The 20,103-nt window shown below is 52.9% G+C and overlaps 1 protein-coding gene across 5 annotated transcripts; it reads right to left on the bottom strand.

Annotated features, from left to right (window-relative positions):
* Window positions 1-233: 233 nt before the first annotated feature.
* Window positions 234-18,928, bottom strand: Msh5 (mutS homolog 5). 5 transcript variants are annotated; one of them, XM_060369047.1, is made up of 24 exons: window positions 18,675-18,928; window positions 18,169-18,292; window positions 17,601-17,681; window positions 17,401-17,463; window positions 16,406-16,527; window positions 16,113-16,222; window positions 15,902-15,937; window positions 14,775-14,857; window positions 14,136-14,181; window positions 7,827-7,965; window positions 7,086-7,148; window positions 5,061-5,246; window positions 4,742-4,814; window positions 3,937-4,046; window positions 3,590-3,670; window positions 3,155-3,242; window positions 2,795-2,979; window positions 2,577-2,703; window positions 2,053-2,198; window positions 1,693-1,770; window positions 1,413-1,556; window positions 1,190-1,327; window positions 771-844; window positions 234-444 (listed from the first exon to the last, which is right to left on the bottom strand). In XM_060369047.1, the coding sequence occupies exons 1-24, from the start codon at window positions 18,792-18,794 to the stop codon at window positions 333-335; spliced, it is 2,529 nt and encodes an 842-aa protein (XP_060225030.1). In that variant the 5' UTR covers window positions 18,795-18,928; the 3' UTR covers window positions 234-332. The 5 variants fall into 5 exon arrangements, with proteins under 5 accessions (XP_060225030.1, XP_060225028.1, XP_060225029.1 ...); XM_060369045.1 differs by having other exon boundaries at window positions 2,053-2,202; window positions 2,795-2,984; window positions 18,675-18,926; XM_060369046.1 differs by having other exon boundaries at window positions 1,693-1,767; window positions 2,053-2,202; window positions 2,795-2,984; window positions 18,675-18,925.
* Between the last annotated feature and the right edge of the window lie 1,175 nt (window positions 18,929-20,103).

Genomic DNA, 20,103 nt, shown 5'->3' with positions numbered 1-20,103 from the left:
CTCACACGTGTGTGTCCCAGAGCCCATGGAGACTAGAAGAGGGCATTGGGTCCCTTGGAGTTGAGTTGAGGTGGATGTGGGGCCTGGAAGCAAACCCAGGCCCCTGGGGAGGGCAGCCGGTGCTCCCAGCCACTGAGCACCCCACGAGTGTCACTATTTCTGTCTTACTGCTCCCTGTCCCAGGGCTCCTGTAGCCCCGATGGATGACCTAAAGAGACACTTGATCCAAAAAACCTTTATTCCTAACACAAAACATGTGCAAACGACAGAAGGAAAGTGCAGTAGCTCGGGGCTCAGGGAGCTGTGAGGGCGGGGGGGGGGCGGGGGGCCTCTCAAAGGATGGTGGGAGCAGCCGGCAGCACTTGCTGACTCATGAAAGCGGCCAGGTCCACAGCGGGGTCCTCCAAATCCAGCTTGAGGAACTTGTCCACCAGTGCCTGGCAGCTGCAGGGAGAGAGCCATGTGGTTTGGGGTCATCAGCTCCAGGTGCGGGGCTGTGGTTTGGGGTCATCAGCTCCAGGTGTGGGGCTGTGTGCACAGCAAGCCGCAGCCCCGAGGAGCTCAGGGTTTCAGAAACAGCCATGGGTTCTGTGCTGGCTTTGTCATTTTCTGATGTAACCTAGGCTGGTCTTGAACGCTGGGATTACAGGCGTGTGCCAGCACACCTGGCTTGGTGAGGGGAAGGGATCGGGCTGCAGGAAGGCTGCCTGAGGCCAGGCGAAAGGGAGGAGAGAGCGGGCGATGCTGAGGGCGGCCGCTGGGCCACTCACTTCTCCATTTGGTTCCTCCGTAAGAGCTCATGCACCGGCTTGATGGGTTTTCCCCTTCGGACCAAGTCTGAGACCTAGACAGGAAGACAGTGGGAGGCCGGGAGAGTGGTGGGGGTGAGGGTCAGCAAGCCTGTGGCTAGAGGCCCAGTCTCCCAGAGCAGCAGCCGTGAGGATGCAGAGAGAGCTTAGAGGTTGAGAGCGTTTCCCGCTCGCCTCACAGAGGACCCGGGTTCAAGTCCCAGCCCCCATGTGGCAGCTCACAACCACCTGCAAGCCCAGCGCCCTGAGATTTGATGCCCTCTCTACTTGCACAGGCAGCAGCCACACGTGGACACACGTAAACTCAGGCCAGCACTCGTGTGCAGGTGTGCGAGCAGGGAGCCCTGAGGGGGAGGGGGCTGCACACAGGCCCTCAGCACCTCTTTGCCACGAGCAATGAGCTGGTCAGGAAGCCCCGCCTGGGCAGCTGTGTGGGAGGCGTAGCTGGCACTGGCAACACCTTGGCAGAGCTGATAGAAGAAGACAAGATCGTTCCCATCCTCACACGTCTCCATGGTCTTAAAGAGAGCCAACAATGGCAGGGTGCCCTCAGTCACCTGGGCACTGCAAGGGAAAGGCCGCAGGCTGGGGTGGCTTCCTCACCAAATACTGCACCAGCGGGCTCTGTGGCAGCAGCTGCAGCTGGACCAGGCTCAGGAAGTTGGTGGCCACGAAGATGTGGGGGCAGCCGGGTCCCAGCGCCAGCCAGTGACGAAGCACAGCGGCCAGAAGGGCCAGGCCGTCCACCTGCAGAGGTGAGGGGCAGAGCGGCGGCCCTGGGCCCTTCCTGCCTGCCCTGGCTTCCCCCTGCCCCTGCCCACCCATCTCCACTCCTCCCCCTCTATCCCCCTCCTTCCTTCATCCTTCCTCACTCCCTCCTCACCGTGTTGGTTCCCTTCCCGAATTCGTCAATGAGGACCAGTGACTGCTCTGTGGCATTGTTCACAGCCTTCGCCACCTGCTGGGTGTGAGGGGACAAGGGGCTTGGGGTGGTGATGAGAATAAGCTCCCTACGTGTCCACCCCTGAGCCAGAGTCGGTTTAACAGCGACAACCTGATTTGCTCAGCCTTCATTGCCAGCCGAGGGAGTCACACAAAGGAGTCTCAAGAAACGTTTATGGTGCTCCCTCCAGACTCTGGCAGGGGCTCCTGCCAGAGTACAGAGGACATGCCGCCCAGGAGGCACGCCCTCCGACACTTGTGGGGCACAGTCCCTCCCCTGCCTGCTTCTGCTCCCTTTAACCTGGTTGAGGTCAATCATGAAGGTGGAGAGACCGAGGGAGATGGACTCGCAGCTGTGAATCCGGGTGAAGATGGCATCGATCACCCCAATCTCGGCCTCCTCAGCAGGCACGAAGCTGCCGACCAGAGCCATGAAGGTGATCAAGCCTACCTGGGCAGGGGAGACAAGACCTGGTGCTCGGGGAAAAGTAAAATGGGTCTCAACTAAAGACGTGATCAACAGATTACAGAGAGGCGCGTCATAACAGAACAGAACACGCTGTCCCGTGTCCCAACTTCTCAGTTAACTCCAGAGTCAGGGCCTTGGGTGAAGGCGTCTAGGGAATGGCACTCGACCTCTTGGAGGTTCTCAAGGGACTGTGGCCATGGAAGGCCTGGCTGGCGGGGGCAGAGGAGACTCGGGCCGCCTGGGTTTGGAGGCTCCTCACCTGTGGGGGCTGGGGAGACGCGGGCTGCCGGGTTTGGAGGCTCCTCACCTGTGGGGGCTGGGGAGACCCGGGCCACCTGGGTTTGGAGGCTCCTCACCTGTTTGAGGTATATGCTCTTCCCTGAGGAGTTGGGTCCAGTGATCACTCTGACCCTCCCTTGGTCCCCGCCACAGTCTGTGGAGTTGGGCACGAAGGTGCGCGCACACAGCTCCATCAGAGGGTGCCTGTGGTGGAGAGACGCTGTGTGGGCTGGGGGTCCAGGTGGATGAACCCCCACGTCACATGGGCACCGTGGCTCCATTTCTCTCCTCTCACCTGCCGTTCTTGATTCGCACTCCGTGCATTCGGGGGGAGTAATGCGGCCTCGAGTAGCCATAGTCCCGGGCAGCACCGGCAAGAGCAAGGAGGACATCCAGGCGGGAGGCAAGGTCCAACACCTGTGTCAAGACCGCAGCCCGGGCCAGCACCTGGCACTGCAGCTGGTGCATCAACAAGGTCTCCTGGTCTGGGCAGGAGAGGGTCAGTTTTCAGGGACAGGGAAGGGGGCGTCCTCGGGAAGCTCTGGAAACAGGCTGCATGCAAGGTGAACCTCCCGAGGGACACAGGCACGCAGGTGCAGTGTGACCCGCCCAGAGCCAGAGAGAGCGCAGCGCCCCGCCCGCCGCGGCTGCTCACCCCGGATCTCGCAGTGAAGGTCCCCCAGCAGGGCATCTAGCTCCTTGGTTCGGGTACTCCGGTAGTGCAGCTTGTCCTCCGAGAGAAACTGGGTGCAAGGGTTCCAAGTTCCAGGCTTTCTGTCTCTCACTTCTCATTTTGCTTTGTTTTGTGACAGGACTTCATTATGTCGCCCTGGCTGGCCTGGAACTCACAGTGATCCCCCTACCCCTGGGGCACCACCCTGCCCAGCAGCACTCCTTCCCTGAGATCCCTCTCCTCTCCAGCCTCCTGAGCCACCTCCAGAGCCCCTGACTCCTCTGTCTCAGGGCCAATAAAGCTTCTCCAGCCACCAAGGTGGCCGCACATCCTGGCCAGTGCTCATGGGCTGAGAGCCTCCTTCCAGCTTCTCCCGACTCATCACACCCTCCCACCACCCAGAGACCAGGCCCCTACCATGAAGTCTAGTCCCTCAATCTCAAAGTCACTGGCCTCCACCATGAACGGCAAGCGTGGGATGGAAAGAAGGAAGCCAATCTGGGGAGAGAGGAGACAGAGTGGGCTACCCTACTGAACCTGAAGGAAGCACACCCCACGGGGTCCACCCCTCTGGGAGAGCTACCATCCTCAAATGTATTCATGTCCTGCACTCTAAGGTTGGTCAGGTGGGACAGCTGTCGGCACTGAGTGCCGGGATTGGTTACGCGGGCTGGTTGGTGTCCCATCCCCTCCCCCCACTCTTTCCAGCCTTCCTGGGCGTCACTACAAGACTCCTAGAGGCTCCAGCCTCCACCTGCGCTCACCAGAGGGATGTAGATGACACTACAGGAAGGGATACGAGAGTCCAGATTCTCCAGCTCTTTCTGTGCCACTTCAGTGAGGAAGCTGGGGAGGCCCATCAGCCTTCGCTTCTCTAGGCATGGAAAACATCACATGCTTGTGAAAAAAAAAAAATAAGGTCCAGAGAGATAGCTGGAGAGATGGCTCCTCTTCCAGAGGTCCCGAATTCAATTCCCAGCACCGCACAGCTGCTCACAGCTGTAATTCCTGCCCCAGGGATCCAACACTATCACACAGGTACACATACAGTCAAAACACCAATGTACATAAAATAAAAACAAATAATTAAAAAAAATAGGAGGATTAGGGGCTCAAGGCCAGCCCTGACCACATGAAACTTTCTAATTAGGACTTTCTAAGTCCTAATTAGCCAGGCATGGTGGTGGTGCAGGCCTGTAATTCAAGCACCAAGGGAGGCAGAGGCAGGCAGATCTCTGTGAATTCCAGGCCAGCCTGGTCTACAGAGCGAGTCCAGGATTGCCAAGGTTTCACAGAGAAACCCTGTCTCGAAAAACAACAACAAAAATGTAAAAAAAAAAAAAAAAAAGTCCTGATTAGCTGGGCAGGGTGGTGCTGCCTGTGATCCAAGCATTCCTGGTAGAAGTAAGGGGGTCAGGAGTTCAAGACCATCGACTGAGTTTGAGGCTAGCCTGTGCTACCGGGGACTGTCTTTGCCCAGGTTGCAGAGCTGACTCCCAGTTATGGTGTCTGTGCCAAGAATGGACGCCATGGCCGGCTGACAGGCCCACCCCCATGCCCAGCACTCACTCTCGTCTATTTCGGGATCTATGTTGGGGAGGACTGTGAAGCGATTTTCAGCAAGACTTTCCTCAAAATTCACCTGAGGAGACAGGTTAGAAGTTGTTTCTTAGCGAGCACCTGTCTCTGTCCCCCCACCCCAGCTCTTCTTGTGCCCAACCCCCCTGTTCTTTGATCCTCATCTTCAGACACTTCCTGTTACCACCCTGTCTACTAGATCCCACCATCCTCCATGCTTCCCGCCCTCCAACACTGCATTCCCCAGGCCCAGACCTTCTCTATTCTGCTCTACTCTTCTTCCTTGGTGTCTGTCTTTTCTGCCACTCACCACTTTCCCAATGAGGCTGGCAATGTGGTGCAGGTCATCAGAGAACTCTTGGGCAATGTCCTGAAAAAGCTGGATGGACTGGGGCAGGGAGCGGCAGGCATCCCTCAGGCCCAGGGCGCTGTACACAGTCTGCAGGAGAGATGACCTAGGAAGTTGACCCATGCAGGGAGCCCAAGGAGGGACAGACTGAGAACAGAGGCCAATGGAGAACACCGAGAAGTTAGCAATACAGAAAGACATAAGGACACGTGTAAAAAAATACATGGAGCCAGGTGCCATGGTGCAAGCCTTTGGGAACACCCAGGAAGACAGAGGTAGGTGGATGCCTCTGAGTTCGAGGACAGCCTTATCTACAGAGTTCCGGGACAGACAAGGCTACACAGAGCAACCCTGTCACCACAACCCCAAAAAACAACCAATCAGATAAACAACAACAACAACAAAACATGAAAAGAGGAGGATAAGAGAGGATGGGAATAAAAGTCAAAAGACAAGAGCTAGGGAGGTGGCTCGCAAGTAAAGGTGAGAGCCACCAAGCTGACAACCTGAGTTCAGACCCCGCACGGTGGAAGGAGAGAGCTGACCTGCAAACCTCCCTTCCCTGGCCACACACACTGTGTGCGCCCGCATCCACAAGTAACGTAATTAAAAAGTGAAGTGAGGACAATAGGGTGATAACTTCTAAAACTAAAAAAGAGAGAGGGGCATGATGGTGCACACTTTTAACTAAAGCACTCAGAAGGTAGGCAGAGGAATGCCAATCTCTGGGAATTTTAAGCCAGCCTGGTCAACATAAAGAGTTCCATGCCAGCCAGGGGCACATAATAAGACCCTGTCTCCAAAAAAATAAAATAAATTTTAAAAAAGGTAAGAGTGTAAGTGAATGAAAATGGGCCACAGGAAGGGGTACTACTAGAGGGGTGGTCTTGGAGGAGGAAGTGTGTCACTGGAGATGGGCTCTGGGGACTTAGGTGCTCAAGCCGGGCCCAGCGTCGCTGTGTCTCCCTGCGGCCTGCGGATCAGGATGTAGAGCTCTCCACTCTTCTCCAGCACCATGATGCCTGCGGTCCTCCACGCTCCCACCACGATGGCCATGGACTAAACCTGAACTGTGAGGCAGCCCCAGCTAAATGTTCTCTTTTTATGAGAGCTGCTGTGGTCATGGTGTCTCCTCACAGCAACAGAACAGTGACTAAGGCAATAACTATGTAAAATGAAAATTTAACTATGCTTTGTAATTATGTAAAATATTTAGTCATATCAACCCAGACAAAGCATATGTGATAATTAAAGCTTCTATCTCAGTTTCTTCTCACCACTAACATCAAACCTCATGGACCCTGAGAGATGACTCGGCAGTTGAGAGCACTCGTTGCGTATTAGGCCACCAAGACTTGGTTTCCGGCACCCACATGGTGGCTCACAACTGTTCCTAACTCCAGATCTGGGGGATCTGCTGCCCTCTTCTGGCCTCTCCAGGCTTGGCGTGCACACGCTGTTTAAACATGCGTCCAGGCATACAAACAGGCAGAACACTGTATACCTAATGAAGTATTTCTTAAAAAAAAAGAAAAAGCAAGCCAGCAAGAAGGAAAGACTAGTAGAATAACTGGAGGTGGGGACCTTGTGGTTCTGATATTGAGGAGGAATGTCAGTTCCGGCTTTTTAATAATCACAATGAAATTATTTATGGATGAAATAGTATAATGGCTTGGAGATGAAGAGATTGCCTTGAGTGAAATTACTGAAGCCGAATGGTTGGGCTATAAGGGGAGTAATTACACTATTCCCTGCAAATATTTTGTATATTTTCTGCAACACAAAGTTTAAAAAGAAACAAAAGCAGGTATGGCAGGGTGTCCAGAGTGAAGAAGGTGGTCTGGACACAGGAAGCAAAAGTTTAACTTGAACTTCTGGATCTAAGAAGAAAAGCCTGAAACCCCAGAACTCATGGAATGGGCAGGAGGAGGCTAAGGAAGAGGCCAGCCTCGTCTGCATCTTGAATCAATCAGTCAAGAGGCTTACCTTGTAGAGGACCTGCCAGTCACTGACCTTGGTGTAGGACAACTTCATGCGTTTCAGAATCAGCTACAAGCAGACAAAGGGACAGCCACGGTTTGCCGTTTGCCATATGACGCTCCTCAACAGGCCCACTGTCCAGGCTGGACAGAGGCTGTCCCAGAGGACCCAGGTTTGGTTCCCAGCACCCACACCAGGAAGTTCCGGCTTTTGGCCCCTGCAGTCACCCACACTCACAGGCATATACCCCACACCTAAGTTTTGTTTGTTGTTTGAGACAGGGTCTCATTATGTGGCTCTGACTGAACTGGAACCCACTATATATACCAGGCTGGCCTCAGATGCACAGGCCTGGCTATACATGCTATCATTAAAAATAAAATAAATCTCAGGCTGGTTGCAGTGGCTATGCATGCCTTTGATCTCAGCGCTCCAGAGGCAGGTGGATCTCTGAGTTCAAGGCCGGCCTGGTCTATATAGCAAGTTCCAGGACAGCCAGGGCCACACAGTGAGACCCCATCTCAACAACAAGTAAACAGCCAGGTGTGCTGGTGCCCAACTTTAACCCCAACACTAGGGTAGGCAGAGGCAGGTAGATCCCTGTGTTCCAGGCCAGATAGGATCATATGTGAAAACAAACTAATTGTGATAAAATACAAATAAGAATCCCAGAGTTTTCTACAAGCCACCAGCCTCACACACACTCACACACACACACACACCCGCCTGGTCTCCACCCTGGCTCACAGGCACGTTCTTGATGTGGCTCAGCAGCCGGTGCAGCACCTGGGCCATGTCCAGGTTCTGGGGCATCAGGAAAAACTGAATGACATCCAGGCGGGAATTAAGCTCCTTCAGCTCCCGGGTTGGACGCGTAAACCACAGCCTGAAAGGGGCGGGTGGGGATGGAAAGGTGAGAAGTCGTGTCTCAGCTTTGCTCAGAAATCTCTGGGCCATGTGGTAACACGTGCCCGCAGCGCTCTGCGGGAATGAGCTAACTGGCAAGTGCGGGTCCTGTGTATGTGGCCTGTTTCTATGTCCCTGCTGAAAACTGCCGATGTGTGTCTGTATGGATGAGGCCATGTGTCACTCCATGTGTGTATGTGACGAGGAGCATGTCAATATTTTAGAGGGGAACAGTGTGCTGTGGTATTTGTGTGCCAACACCGCAGCTCTGCGCAGCTGAGTGGGAGAGCGTGAGTCAGCGAGTTTGCTATCGGAATGGAGCTAACGGTGTCTTAGGGCAACAGCAGACATGAAACTGCATCTCCTCACGCTCTGCCAGTGTAACGCCTGGATCTAGTTCTCATCCTCTCCCTCTCCCACTCCCCCACCCCTTCTTCTTTGTGGTAGTGTTTAGGGTTGAGTCGAGGCTTGCTCACTACAGAAGCTCTGAGCCACACCCCCAGCCTGCCCTTTTTTTTTTTTTTTTTTTTTGAGACAGGGATTCACATAGTTCAGACGGGTTATAGAGCCTCAGCTGACCTGGAACTCCTGGTCCTCTGGCTTCTTCCTGAGTGCTGGGACCACAGGTGTGTGCCACCAGCCCCCTGGCCAGCCTGTCACTCTGTGTGTGTGTGCACTGTCTGTGTGTGTGGACTCACATGCATGGCACTCCTGGAGATAACTCTGGGGTTGGTCTGCCCGCCTTTATCTGGGTTCAGGTTGCTAGCACCTTTCCCGTGGAGTTGTCTCATCAGCCCCTAGCCCACAATTCCTTCTTTTTTCTTGTTTCCTTCCTTCCCTCTTTCTTTTCATAAAGCGAGCGTTTGTGTTTCGTGTGTGTGTTCTCAAGTGCTCATGTTCTTAAAGAAGCCAAAAAGGGAAGACAGATCCCTTGGAACTGGAATTACAGGGGTTTGTGAGCTGGTCAATGTGAATGCTACTCCTCTGAGTTTTCTTTTTAAAGTTACATTTACTATGTGTGTATGTATATGGGCATGCATGTGCTATATGCCCATGTAGAAGACAGAGGTCAGCTTGTGTGAACTGGCTCTCTTCTTCCATCACAGGGACTGGGACTTGGGTCATCAGATTTCATGGTAAATGCCTACTGAGCGATCTCACTGACACCCAGGCTGCTCTACTCAGCTTACAATTCCTTGTTGTTGTTTTGGGACAGGGTCTCACCATGCAGCCTTGGCCTGGCACTCACAGAGAGCTGCCTGCCCCTGCCTCCAGGGCGATTAAACACCTTTGCCACAATGCTCAACTCATCTTATTATTATTATTATTATTATTTTTGAGACAAGGTTTCTCTGTGTAGCTTCAGCTGTCCTAAACTCATTTTATAGACCAAGCTGGTCTCGAACGTGCAGAGATCCACTTGTCTCCGCCTCCCAGAGTGCTGGGATTACAGGCGTGTGCCACTGTGCCCAGTTCATCTTACAAGCTTTAATAATGACCACCTCTTAGTAGAGAAAGGACTTGAAGAGGCATAGAAGACACTTGAAGTTGTCTGATTCATAAAGGCTGGAGTGTACAAACATTATTAAGCCTTTTGTTGCCAGAAGTATCACCTAGTGAGTTAAGATGAGCTACTATAGAATAACAATGTCCCACTGGTATGTGTTTAATTCTGGGTGTGGGACCCTGTAGGACCTTTTCTACGTTGTAGCCAGCCATCACTTGTGCTAGCTAAGATCATCAACAGCAGACACAGGCTGAGGGTGCATGGTGTGGGGCTGTAGCAACGTTAGCCTGGGGTCCTTTTCTACTTTATAGCAAGCCATTCCTCATGTCAGCTTAGAGTTATCAAGTGGAGACTCGGAAATGAGGACGCATACCTCCCATTTAGCCCACAACCAGCTACCCGGTCAGAACGCCCAAATTAGAATAAATCCAAAGATCCATTTCAATTCAAGGGTGGGTTTTAGCCACGCCTGTTCTTCTCCACAGACAAAGAGGGCTTCAGCCACAGCAGTGCAAGCCAGTGTGTGAAGACCCACCCCCACACTGGAGAGCAGCCTCCCTAAGAAGACTTTCCTATCGATTTCCAGACCCCTGCTCTGTTAATGGTGTGGGAGCCCACCATGCCCAGCCGTGCCCACCAGCCTTATCTTACAGCCAGGGAAGTGAGGGCCGTTGTAACCTGTGTAAACCCATACTGCTAATGACAAGTGGATTTCGGTGTCAACCACAGCTCTGCAGGCTGCTGGGAGCCTGTCAGCTGGGAGCCACTGGACTGCTCCAAGCCTCCTTGGGCCGCATGGAAATCTGCATTCTCCCATCTCTTTCATATTTGTTTTGTCTTGCTCATGAGCAGAGGATAACCTTGAATTTCTGAATTTTTGCTTGTCTCTGCTTTCGGTGGTGCTGGGGAAGGAACCCAGAGCCACATGCCCAGTCCTCACTATCCTTTCTCTTTAAAAAATTTACCTTCTGGGGCTGGAGTGATGGGTCAGTGGTTAAGAACACTGTCTGCTCTTTCAAAGGACCCTGGTTCAATTCCCAGCACCCACAGGGCAGCTCACAACTGTCTGTAACACAAATTCCAAGGGACATGACACCTTCACACTAATGCACATAAAAATAAAAATAAAAATTAAATAAATTAAAAAAAATTACCTTCTTTAATCCCAGCACTCAAGGAGGCAGAGGCAGGCAGATCTCTGTGAGTTCCAGGCCAGTCTGGTCTACAAAGGGAGTCCAGGACAACCAAGGCTACACAGAGAAACCCTGAATCAAACAAAGCAAAACAAAATCGCACATATGTGTTTAAGTCTGCATGAGTATGTGCAATGGATATGCAAGTAATTGCCTTTGAAGGCCAGAACGGGTCTCAGACCCCTCGGAACTGGAGTTCCACGCAGTTGTGAGCAACCTGGTATGGGTGCTGGAAACAGAACAAGGATCCTTCAGAAGAGCAGCAAGTGCTAAGCCACATACACCCTTCTTAAAAACAACAAAAATCCAAAGAAGCCACAACCTGTCAAGTGCTGGATTACAGGCTACTGTGCCTGGAGACACACACAGGCACAGGCACACGCACACACACATACACACACAAATGATGGTCTTGCTATGTAGCCTAGGGAAGCCTCAAACTAGTATCTTCCAACCTCACCCTTTCCAAGGGCTGAAGTTACAGGAATTTGCCACCATGTCTGACTCTTTCTCTTCCATGCTAGATATGGTTCGTTCCTGTGATCCCAGCACCCACCAGCCAGACTGAAGGATAACTTGAAGGCCAGCCTGGGGTCCACAGTGAGACCACATCTCAAACAAACCCCACAAAACCCACACTTTTCCCTCGACATCCTTGCTTGAAAGTAAGGATTCACATATACAGCACTGAGGAATATGTGGGTAATTAAGCTCCTCAGAGATCCTAAATCAGCCCCAGAAAGCATGTGTTACAGGGGGCTGGCGGGGAAAGGACTGTGTGCTAGCAACGGCGTGTGCTCTGAGGTTCTGGAGGCCGCGTGGCCACTGTGCTTGCACTCACGTACTGTGCTGGCTCATTAGTGTTTTACCTAGTGTTATGTGTTAGACATAGGCGGCAGGAACTCACGTGCGAGGCAGCTGTTCACTAACTGCTAATTCTAACCTGATGGGAGAAAGCATCTGACACAGAAGCACAGGAGGTGCACACCTGCCTTCTCATGTGCGTCTGTGGAAGCTTCACCAGAGGTTTCACTTGCTTGACCCTCTAACGTGAGATTACATTGTGACAGGGCAGATGGACTGCAGAGTTCATCTAGTGCATCTAGGGGGAAAGGACTGACAGGGAGTCTGGGGATTCGAGACTGAGAATGAAAACCCCGGTGAACGGAGGCGCCATGGTCAGCTCTGTCAACTTGACACGGTCTAGAATTACTTCTGAGGACGTCTATGAGGGGCTATCTCACCCACCCACTGTGAGCACCAGTTCTGGCGCTGGACATCAATAAAAAGGAGAAATCTAGGAAGCACTGGCACACATGCATGAATTTACTGCTCTTCTAATTGCAGCTATAATAAAGTAACGAGGTTCCTGTTGCCTGGACTTCCCCACAGTGACGTAACCTGGAATGTGAGCTTGATAACGCCTTCTCCCCTGAGTTACTTCTGTCTAAATACTTTGCCACAGCAACAGAAAAGAAACTAAAACAGAAGGGGGCCTTAAGCCTCACAGTATAAGATCATAAGACAGGCATAGTGGCTTATGATCCCAGCAGTCAGGGAGGCAGAGGCAGGTGGGTTGCTGTGAGTTCAAGGCCAGCCTGGTCTACAAAGCAATTCCAGGACAGCCAGGCTACACAGAAAAACCCTGTCTCAAAAAAAGAAAATCATACCACTACAGATGCTAAGCTTTTCTTGCAATAGGGAGGCATGCGGTTAGTTTCTAGTTAAGACTTTGTAAGAACTGGGGTGACACACTCAGATTTCTGTGTCAGGACAGCACATGGTTTAAAAGAAATGGCTCATCTGGGGAAAGAAGATATTAGAGGCAGAGACATTTTGCAGATAAATGCAATGCTTCTGATTAAAAATCCTGATAGCCAGAATTAGAGTGGTGCAAAGAGAGGAAGGGAAGGCTAAGAGATTTCAGGATAGAGACAAGAGACATTGGTGAATAACTGAGTATATAGGGATGAGGGAGAAGCATCAATCCAAGGTTCCCATCTTGAGATGCTTCACAGTAAATGCCGTTAACTGAAAAATGAGGCAGGAAGATGTCTGGATGTTCTGAGCTTGCAGTTCTAGGGAAACTATAGGTGGCAACCATAAGTAATTGTCATATCACATGGAATTTTAGACACAGATTTGGGAGTTAGATGAATAGTTTTTTTTTATTTTTTTTTTGTCTTTGTTTTTTGAAAAAGGGTCTCACTGTGTTACTCTGGCTGGTCTCAAACTCAGATCCTCCTGCCTCTGCCTCCTAGGGCTAGGATTAAAGGTGTGTGCCGCTATGCCTGGCTAATTTTTGTTTTGTTGTTGAGATGGGGTCTCCTGTATGAATGTTTGGCCTGCATGTAAGTCTGTGCACACTTTGTGTGTGTGGTCCCAAGGTGAGTCAGGTCCTTTAGAAGTGGAGTGACAAAAAATTGCTAACCTCCTTGTGGAGGCTGGGAATCAAATCTAGGCCTTCTGCAAGTGCAGCAACCGCTCCTAACTGCTGATTCATCTTTTCATGCTGGCCTCCAATTCCTGACTGACTTTACTCCATCGGCCCCCGCCCCCCAAAAGGCTGGAATTACAGGGGGCATGTGACACCATGCATTTGAATTGCTCAGTTTGTGTGTGTTCGTATGTACATGCTTATGTGTGTGTTAGTGCATATGTGAGTTACACACCACGTGAAAGTTAGAAGAACGTAGTTGATATTGAGTACCTGCCTCAATGGGGCGTCACCTTTTCAGTATGTGTATGTGGTTCCATGCCTATCAGTGTGATGGATGTCAGAGGGCTTCTCTCAGGAGGGGTCCGGGAGAGCTAACGCGGGTCTCTGTCAAATGCCTCTGCCTGCTGAGATGTCTTGCTAGCCCGCCACCTTATTTTTCGAGACAGGTTTTCTCACTGAACCTGTGCCCACATATTTGTCTAGACTGACTGGCAGCAAGCCCTAGGGATCCTTTTGTCGTTGTCCTCCCAGCTCTAGACTAAAGTCTGGCTTTTTATGTATGTTTGGGAATCCAAAATCAGTTTGTCGCACAAGCACTTTACTGTCAACAGTTCAGTTTTGAGAAGTCATTTTGAAATGTGGCATGCCTATTTTGTTACTATTTTATTTGATTCCACCCACCCCAGCCCCCAGACTGGGGACGGAATCCAGGCCCTCACACTCTTGAGGACACTGAGCCGCACCTCTGGCTTTTGAAGTGTTGAACTGCCGTGGGCTGCAGCAGTGCCCTGTGGTCAGGTTCCTCCGTGTATGTGTCTGCGTGCATCCACAGGTGTGCGTGCATCTGTGCTGACAATGTGAGTGAAGACAATGCTTGCTGCCACCCTGGGTTCCAGATGGGCAGCTGCTATTCCTAGCACTGCTAAAGGAAAGAGTCTGTGCAGACTGCTGCCAGTAGGCCTCAGCGCCCAGCGCCTATTTGTTTATAGACATGCCCAAGACGCACTCACCTGAGCAGCTTCTGGCCCCACCTGCAGCGGCACCTGTTGAGGATCCCTGTGGCGTGTGCACAGGGAGTAACTTGTTATAAGGAGGCCTCTCAGGAGGCCCAGAGTCCTCCCGCTTCAGGAGGCCCAGAAACAGGACACAAAGGCACAAAATTAGTGACTGCCTGGGGCCTGGGTTATCATGTGAGGGTGGGAAAAGGGAAGGACACTCGGCCAGGAAAATACATAAATGGCCACAGCACTGCCCACAAAAACCCTTCATAACATGTGACACTGAAGCATTACCCGGTAAAAAACTGGACCCTTGGAGCCATGCCCCTAAAATGCCCCAAAGCCACAGGAAGCGGTAAAAACTATTCAAATCAGCTCTATAAAAAGGAACTCTCCTCCGTGAGCAGACAGGTGCCCAGTTAGTGGACACAATCATGCAAAGGCAGAGGTTGAGCACAGTGTCGGTAAGGCCGCAGCTCACAGCGAATTACACTCGGTGGCCGCAATATATAAAGCAGCTCAAGCTGGGAGTGCTGCTGTGGGGACCTCCGGCAGCAGCAGTAAAGCAGAAGAGGGGTCTGCACACATCTATGGAGCCAACTGCTTTTCCAGCAGGTTCCCCGTGCGGGATGACCTGCAGGGCACACCTACCAAAGAGGCTGAGCCCCTCCTTCAGCCCGCTGGCTACTTTGTACACCGAGGGGTGAGACTCGCTCTTGAAAATCTGTAGAACACTGTCGCAGAGAGAGGGAGGCGTCCGGATGAGCCTCTGTAATCCTACGCATGGTATACCCACGTGTGTACATGTCTGTTCTGAGACGGGCCCTCCGTACAGCCCTAGCTACCCCGGAGCTGCCCGTGGACGCAGTGCTGGGGTTGGGGTGAGCCACCACACTTGCCTATGTGCATGTCTGTGTGCACGCGCACAGGCTCCTATGCGCATGTGCGGAAGTCATGTCCTGTTCCCTTGTGAGACAGGCTCTCTCACTGAACCCAGCACTCCCCATTTTTCCCTTTGGCTAGTTAAGCTGGCAGCCAGCAAGCCTCAGCGATGCTGTGTCCACCCGTCCCAGTGCTGCTGAGATTGCAGGCAAACCAGGATGAGAGGTCTCCATGCAAGTGCTTGAATCCAAACTCAGAGCCTCGAATCTCAGCAGCAGGAGCTGTCACTCACTGAGCCATGCTCTCATCTGCACTGTAATGAATTTTGTAGAATAAAGGGGGTTTAGAACTGAGAAAAGACATGGGATCCAGGTTGATAATAACTTTTTCTTTCGTGCCTAGTACTAAGAATCTCAATGTGCGGTTTATTACTTTCCTTGCCTCAGCTTCTTAGGAATAAAAGGCGTGTGTGGTGGCACACACCTGTGATCCCAGCACTCAGGAAGCAGAGGCAGGCAGACCTCCGGGAGTTTGGGGCCCGTCTGGTCTACATAGTGGGTTCCAGAACAACCATGGTTATGTAGAGAGACCCTGTCTCACAGAAAGAAAGAACGAGAGAGGAAGGAAGGAAGGAAGGAAGGAAGGAAGGAAGGAAGGAAGGAAGGAAAGAACTAAAGTGGCTCAGGAGCAGGATGCTTGCCCAGCAAGCACCAGCCCTCAGTTCCATCCCAACATTGCAAAAAGGAGGGAAGGGCCCTTCGCTGTCCCGACATCACCCTTTCTTTCCTTCAGGGAGAGAGATCTCAGCCTCAGGGTCAGAGAGCCAGAGGCTGCTTAGGATATTAGAGATATTAGCTCAACCCTTTGTGGCTGGAGGCAGCAGCCTGTCTCCTCACCTGTAAGTGTCTTGATCTACGCTCACCAGATGGGTCCTGAGGACAGAAAACAAACCAAAGGAAAGGTGGCTGAGGCTCCCTCTCTGGACACTGGCCACTCTTCTCCCCAGAGCAGTACCACGCCTGCAGTCCTGCGTCTGAACCCTGAGGCTGGCTCTTCTTACACCTCCCAGTCCCCTTGCTTTGGTGGAGCCTTGTGCGAAGCACCTACAGTACAAACTTCTTAAACCCCAGGATAGGGACGCTGACAGTGTAGTCTTCCAGTTCCACCCCGACTCTTCTTCGACTCAGGAACTTGAGCAGTCCTCCAAGTGCCCGAACCTGAGAGGGGACCAGCGGTGGAGCTGGGATAAGCCTTATGCTCCAGAAGCTGGACAACACCAATAATGAGGAAACTGTGCCTTTCCAGGGCTGAGGAGCCCAGCCCAGAACTCCGCCCTAGGACTTGGGGTCCATGCCTTCCCCTAGCTGCATCCCAGCCCTCACCGCAATGAAGCAGCTCACCGTGAGGACACAGTCAAAGGGAATGATGGAGGACAGGAAGAGGATTTTCTCAGTGGCAGTCATGGACTCTGGGATGAAGGAGTAGTTTCCAGAAAGGAGCCGCTGTTTGCTTATCTCTGGACCTATTTGGGGAGAATAAGGAGCGGAAGGTCTCACAGCGCCATTTTCTCACCCCAATTTAACAAAAACAAAAACAACCATACAGCTTCTCCAAGTCCACAGAGGTGGCTACGGAGCGCTAAAGCAAGAGACAAACACTGCCTTTTTTAATTCTCTACGTAATGTAGATGTCTGGTGATAAGCACAACCTGAGAAAGACAAGTGACTTGGGAGAAAGACATCTGGGATTGTGGACTTTCTAGGTCAAAAAAATTTAGGATAGCTGGGTGCAGTGGAGCATACTTGTAATCCTAGCACTCAGGAGGCAGAGGCAGGTAAATCTCTGAGTTCCAGGCCAGCCTGGTCTACAAAGTGAGTCCAGAGCAGCCAGGGCTACACAGAAAAACATTGTCTTGAAAAACAAACAAACAAATATGGTAAAGGAAGTAATAGCACACATTCCCTGTCCTTCCTGTCCTTTTGCAAACCTGGAAGTTAGCAAAATAGAGACGTGTCTTATGGATCATCAGGATCCCAGAAACAGTGTCTTTTCCTTTGTAGGCAACAAATGACTGACTTAGGCATAAGGGGGAAAACTCCAACATTCAAAACCGTTTTAAAAGTGTCATCACTCCGTTTTCTCAGGGGAGATCCCCATTCCTAACATACCTAAGCCAAAAGATCCTCAATATGTATTACCACAAATATTACAAATGTGTTAGCCAAGTTGTGCTAAACAATAAGGTTCAGGAGAGCTCTCGGGGAGCCTGATGGGGCCTGGGAAGCAGTTTTCAGATAAGAATACACAAGGGGAGGTCTCTGATGATGGGGCCTCCTTTAAGAGAAAGGACGAAGCCACTGGGATGGGGGCTGGTAACATAACAGGAAGGAGCTACCAAAATCCACGCTTGGCAAAAGTACAATTTCAGGTCTCGTTGGCTCTCTGTGGTCCTGGGAGGCTGTGGAGGCAAAGGCCACGGTTCTGTACATTTCAATCTCATTATTGTCCCTTTCTCCCTCCCAGCCATTTCCAGCCTCCCGCTAAGCCACATCTTCGCTGGCCTTTCCTGAGTTCCCTTCTTTATGTGGTCCTTACCAAGCTTCCCTAGAAAGCGAGTCATGGTCTCATCCTGTTTGGCACTTGTGACGACACACTGAGGGTTGACCTCATCCAGAACTTGAAAAGAGAAGGGACCAGATGAGCCAAAGGATGGCTACACTTTGACTAAGAGGAGAAGCAGCAGCTCTCGCCGCTGTCTGCTCCCCTCAAGCCAGGCCTTGTGGCACATGCCACTGATCTCAGCACTTGGGAGGCTTTGAACTCTGTGAGTTCAAAGTCAGCCTGTTCTACATCCAGGACAGCCAGCGCTACATAGTGAGACCCTGTCTCAAAAAACCAAAACCAGCATAAAAGGATGCATTGTCTGTCTGCTAGGGAGGGCTCTGCACGCTTGGGAGCACAGCAGGAATGCGGCCCAGCCAAGTAGTGCTAAGTGGGGACAGCGGGAAGGAAGGGGGTGTCCTGCAAACTGCCCCGGGACTAGATCTGTCGCATTTAACATACAGCAAGGACCTAATGCAGTTGAATAATTAAGTCCTAAGCACAGGTGTCTCTGAAGGCTCCTTCACGCGGGGTCTGAGAGTGAGCACACTTCCGTCCCCACCTCTCTGGAGGAGCTTCAGGCTGTCGTGGTCTGGGGCGTCGGGCATGAAGTGGACAGTGGAGTCGCTGGTGTCATAGTAGGCGATGCCCAGGTATCCCGAGCTCCACACCACGCACAGATGGACCTGGCCGCGGGGGGGCCAGGGATGCTGAGAGCCGCGGGGGGGGATGCTGAGGGCCGCGGGGGGGGGGGGGGAGGAGGGATGCTGAGGGCCGGGGAGGGGGGGATGCTGAGGGCCGGGGAGGGGGGGATGCTGAGGGCCGCGGGGGGGATGCTGAGGGCCGCGGGGGGGGGATGCTGAGGGCCGGGGAGGGGGGGATGCTGAGGGCCGCGGGGGGGATGCTGAGGGCCGCGGGGGGGGATGCTGAGGGCCGGGGAGGGGGGATGCTGAGGGCCGCGGGGGGGATGCTGAGGGCCGCGGGGGGGGGGATGCTGAGGGCCGCGGAGGGGCGTGGCCGGCAGCCCTCACTCCCGGGCGGGCCTGCCCTCCCGCCCGCCCTGCACACCTCGCCCGGCTCCTCCTCGTCCTCCTCCTCCTCGACGCCCGCGGCTCCCGCCCTGGCGGCCTGTGGGCCGGGGAAGCCGACCGGGGCGATCGCGGGGCCCGGGGGCGCTCTGAAGGCCATGGGCGCTGAGGACACGGGAGGGGAGCGAGTCAGCGGGCGCGGCCCCCACGCCCCTACAGCCACAGCGCACCCTTCCGTCCCCCCACCGGCGCCGCCAACCCGCGCCACTTTCCCGCCTTTTTCGTCTCCCGGGTCGCGACGAGCCACCTCACCGGCCAACCGCCGCGAGGCTGTGGAAAGGGAGAGCCAGCCTGTGGGCGGGGCAGGAGCGCACTAGCCGCGCCCTCCCAGCCGCCATTGGCTGGAGCGATTGCCTGGCTATCCAATAGGAAGCGGAGGAGGAGCCCGCCCCCAGGCGGTGAAGAGTCTGAGTGCTGATTGGTCTGTTTGCTCTAGGGGCGGTGCTACCGTGTTCAAAATTCCCGCCCTCTGCTGTTGCTAAGCAGCCGCGCCTCGGAGGCCCGAGGCTTTGATTGACGCTGGGCGGGGCCGCCCGAAGGTTGTCGCCCGAGCTGTAGCCGTGGCCCGGGGAAGGGGTCTGGGCGGTGGGAGGGCTCCGGCCAGGAGGCCGACCTTAAAGGGCCAGAAGCGTTTTTCCCCCTCCCTGGAGGTGGAGAGAAGCAGCATTAACTCGGCCTGTGCCAAGAGCAACAGCTCGGTTAATATTTGTACCCACTAAGTTAATATTTATAAAGAACTCAGAACAGTGTCTAGCAAACAAAGTAAGCGCTACGCGAGTCATTTAAGTAAATAAGTGGAAGTGAGGACAGACTCTTACTGCAGCCCTTCTTTGCCTGGTCCCTGAAGGCAGGAGTGAGCAGCCCGCAAAAGCAGTGCAGGGCCTTGAAGAGGAAGCGCAAGTCTCGGAAGGACGCTAAACCCTGAGCGTAGACCTAAAGAGAACCCATAGCAAGCCCACCCACCCCTAAGGACACAGGGTACCGTTGATGATAGACCTGGATGGGAAAGAAGAAGAAGGAAGGAGTTTCTGAGGGAGAAAGAAAGAAACATACTTTACCAAACCAAAAGGAAACAAACAAAGAAGCCAAAACAACAACAAAAACTCCTCAGGGCTGTCTCAGCAGGTAAAAAGTACCTTACATTTTATCCCCAGGACTCAGATGGTAGAAGGAGAAAACTGACTCCCAGATTGTCCTCTGCCCTACACACACATAAACACACACCACGCATAATTTTAAAGCTGTCTTAGCTGTGCTAAAACAAGAATACCCCGCCTGAGGTTGAGAGATGGGGTGAGGTGACCTGGTTCTGCTGACCAGCGACTGGAAAATCCTCTCCACGGGGAAAGGTGGGGGCAGAGCCAAGGCTGGGTTAATGGTTACCCTCTGCAAATTGTTGAGCTGTGGAG

The sequence above is a fragment of the Meriones unguiculatus genome, chromosome 16, assembly GCF_030254825.1.
Source record: "Meriones unguiculatus strain TT.TT164.6M chromosome 16, Bangor_MerUng_6.1, whole genome shotgun sequence".
NCBI classification, from domain to species: domain Eukaryota; kingdom Metazoa; phylum Chordata; class Mammalia; order Rodentia; family Muridae; genus Meriones; species Meriones unguiculatus.
The sequence above is the reverse complement of the archived record's forward strand: the minus strand, read 5'-3'. Positions and strand labels throughout refer to the sequence as shown.

Bases quoted from the DNA above. Each gene is read 5' to 3' on its own strand.
- Msh5 (XM_060369045.1), bottom strand. From the start codon at position 18,794: ATGGCCTTCAGAGCGCCCCCGGGCCCCGCGATCGCCCCGGTCGGCTTC. The intron at 2,203-2,576 runs GTGAGGAGCCTC...TCCCCTGCCCAG, and splicing joins AGAGCATATACCTCAAACAG to GTAGGCTTGATCACCTTCAT. The intron at 1,771-2,052 runs GTTAAAGGGAGC...CCTCACACCCAG, and splicing joins TCATGATTGACCTCAACCAG to CAGGTGGCGAAGGCTGTGAA.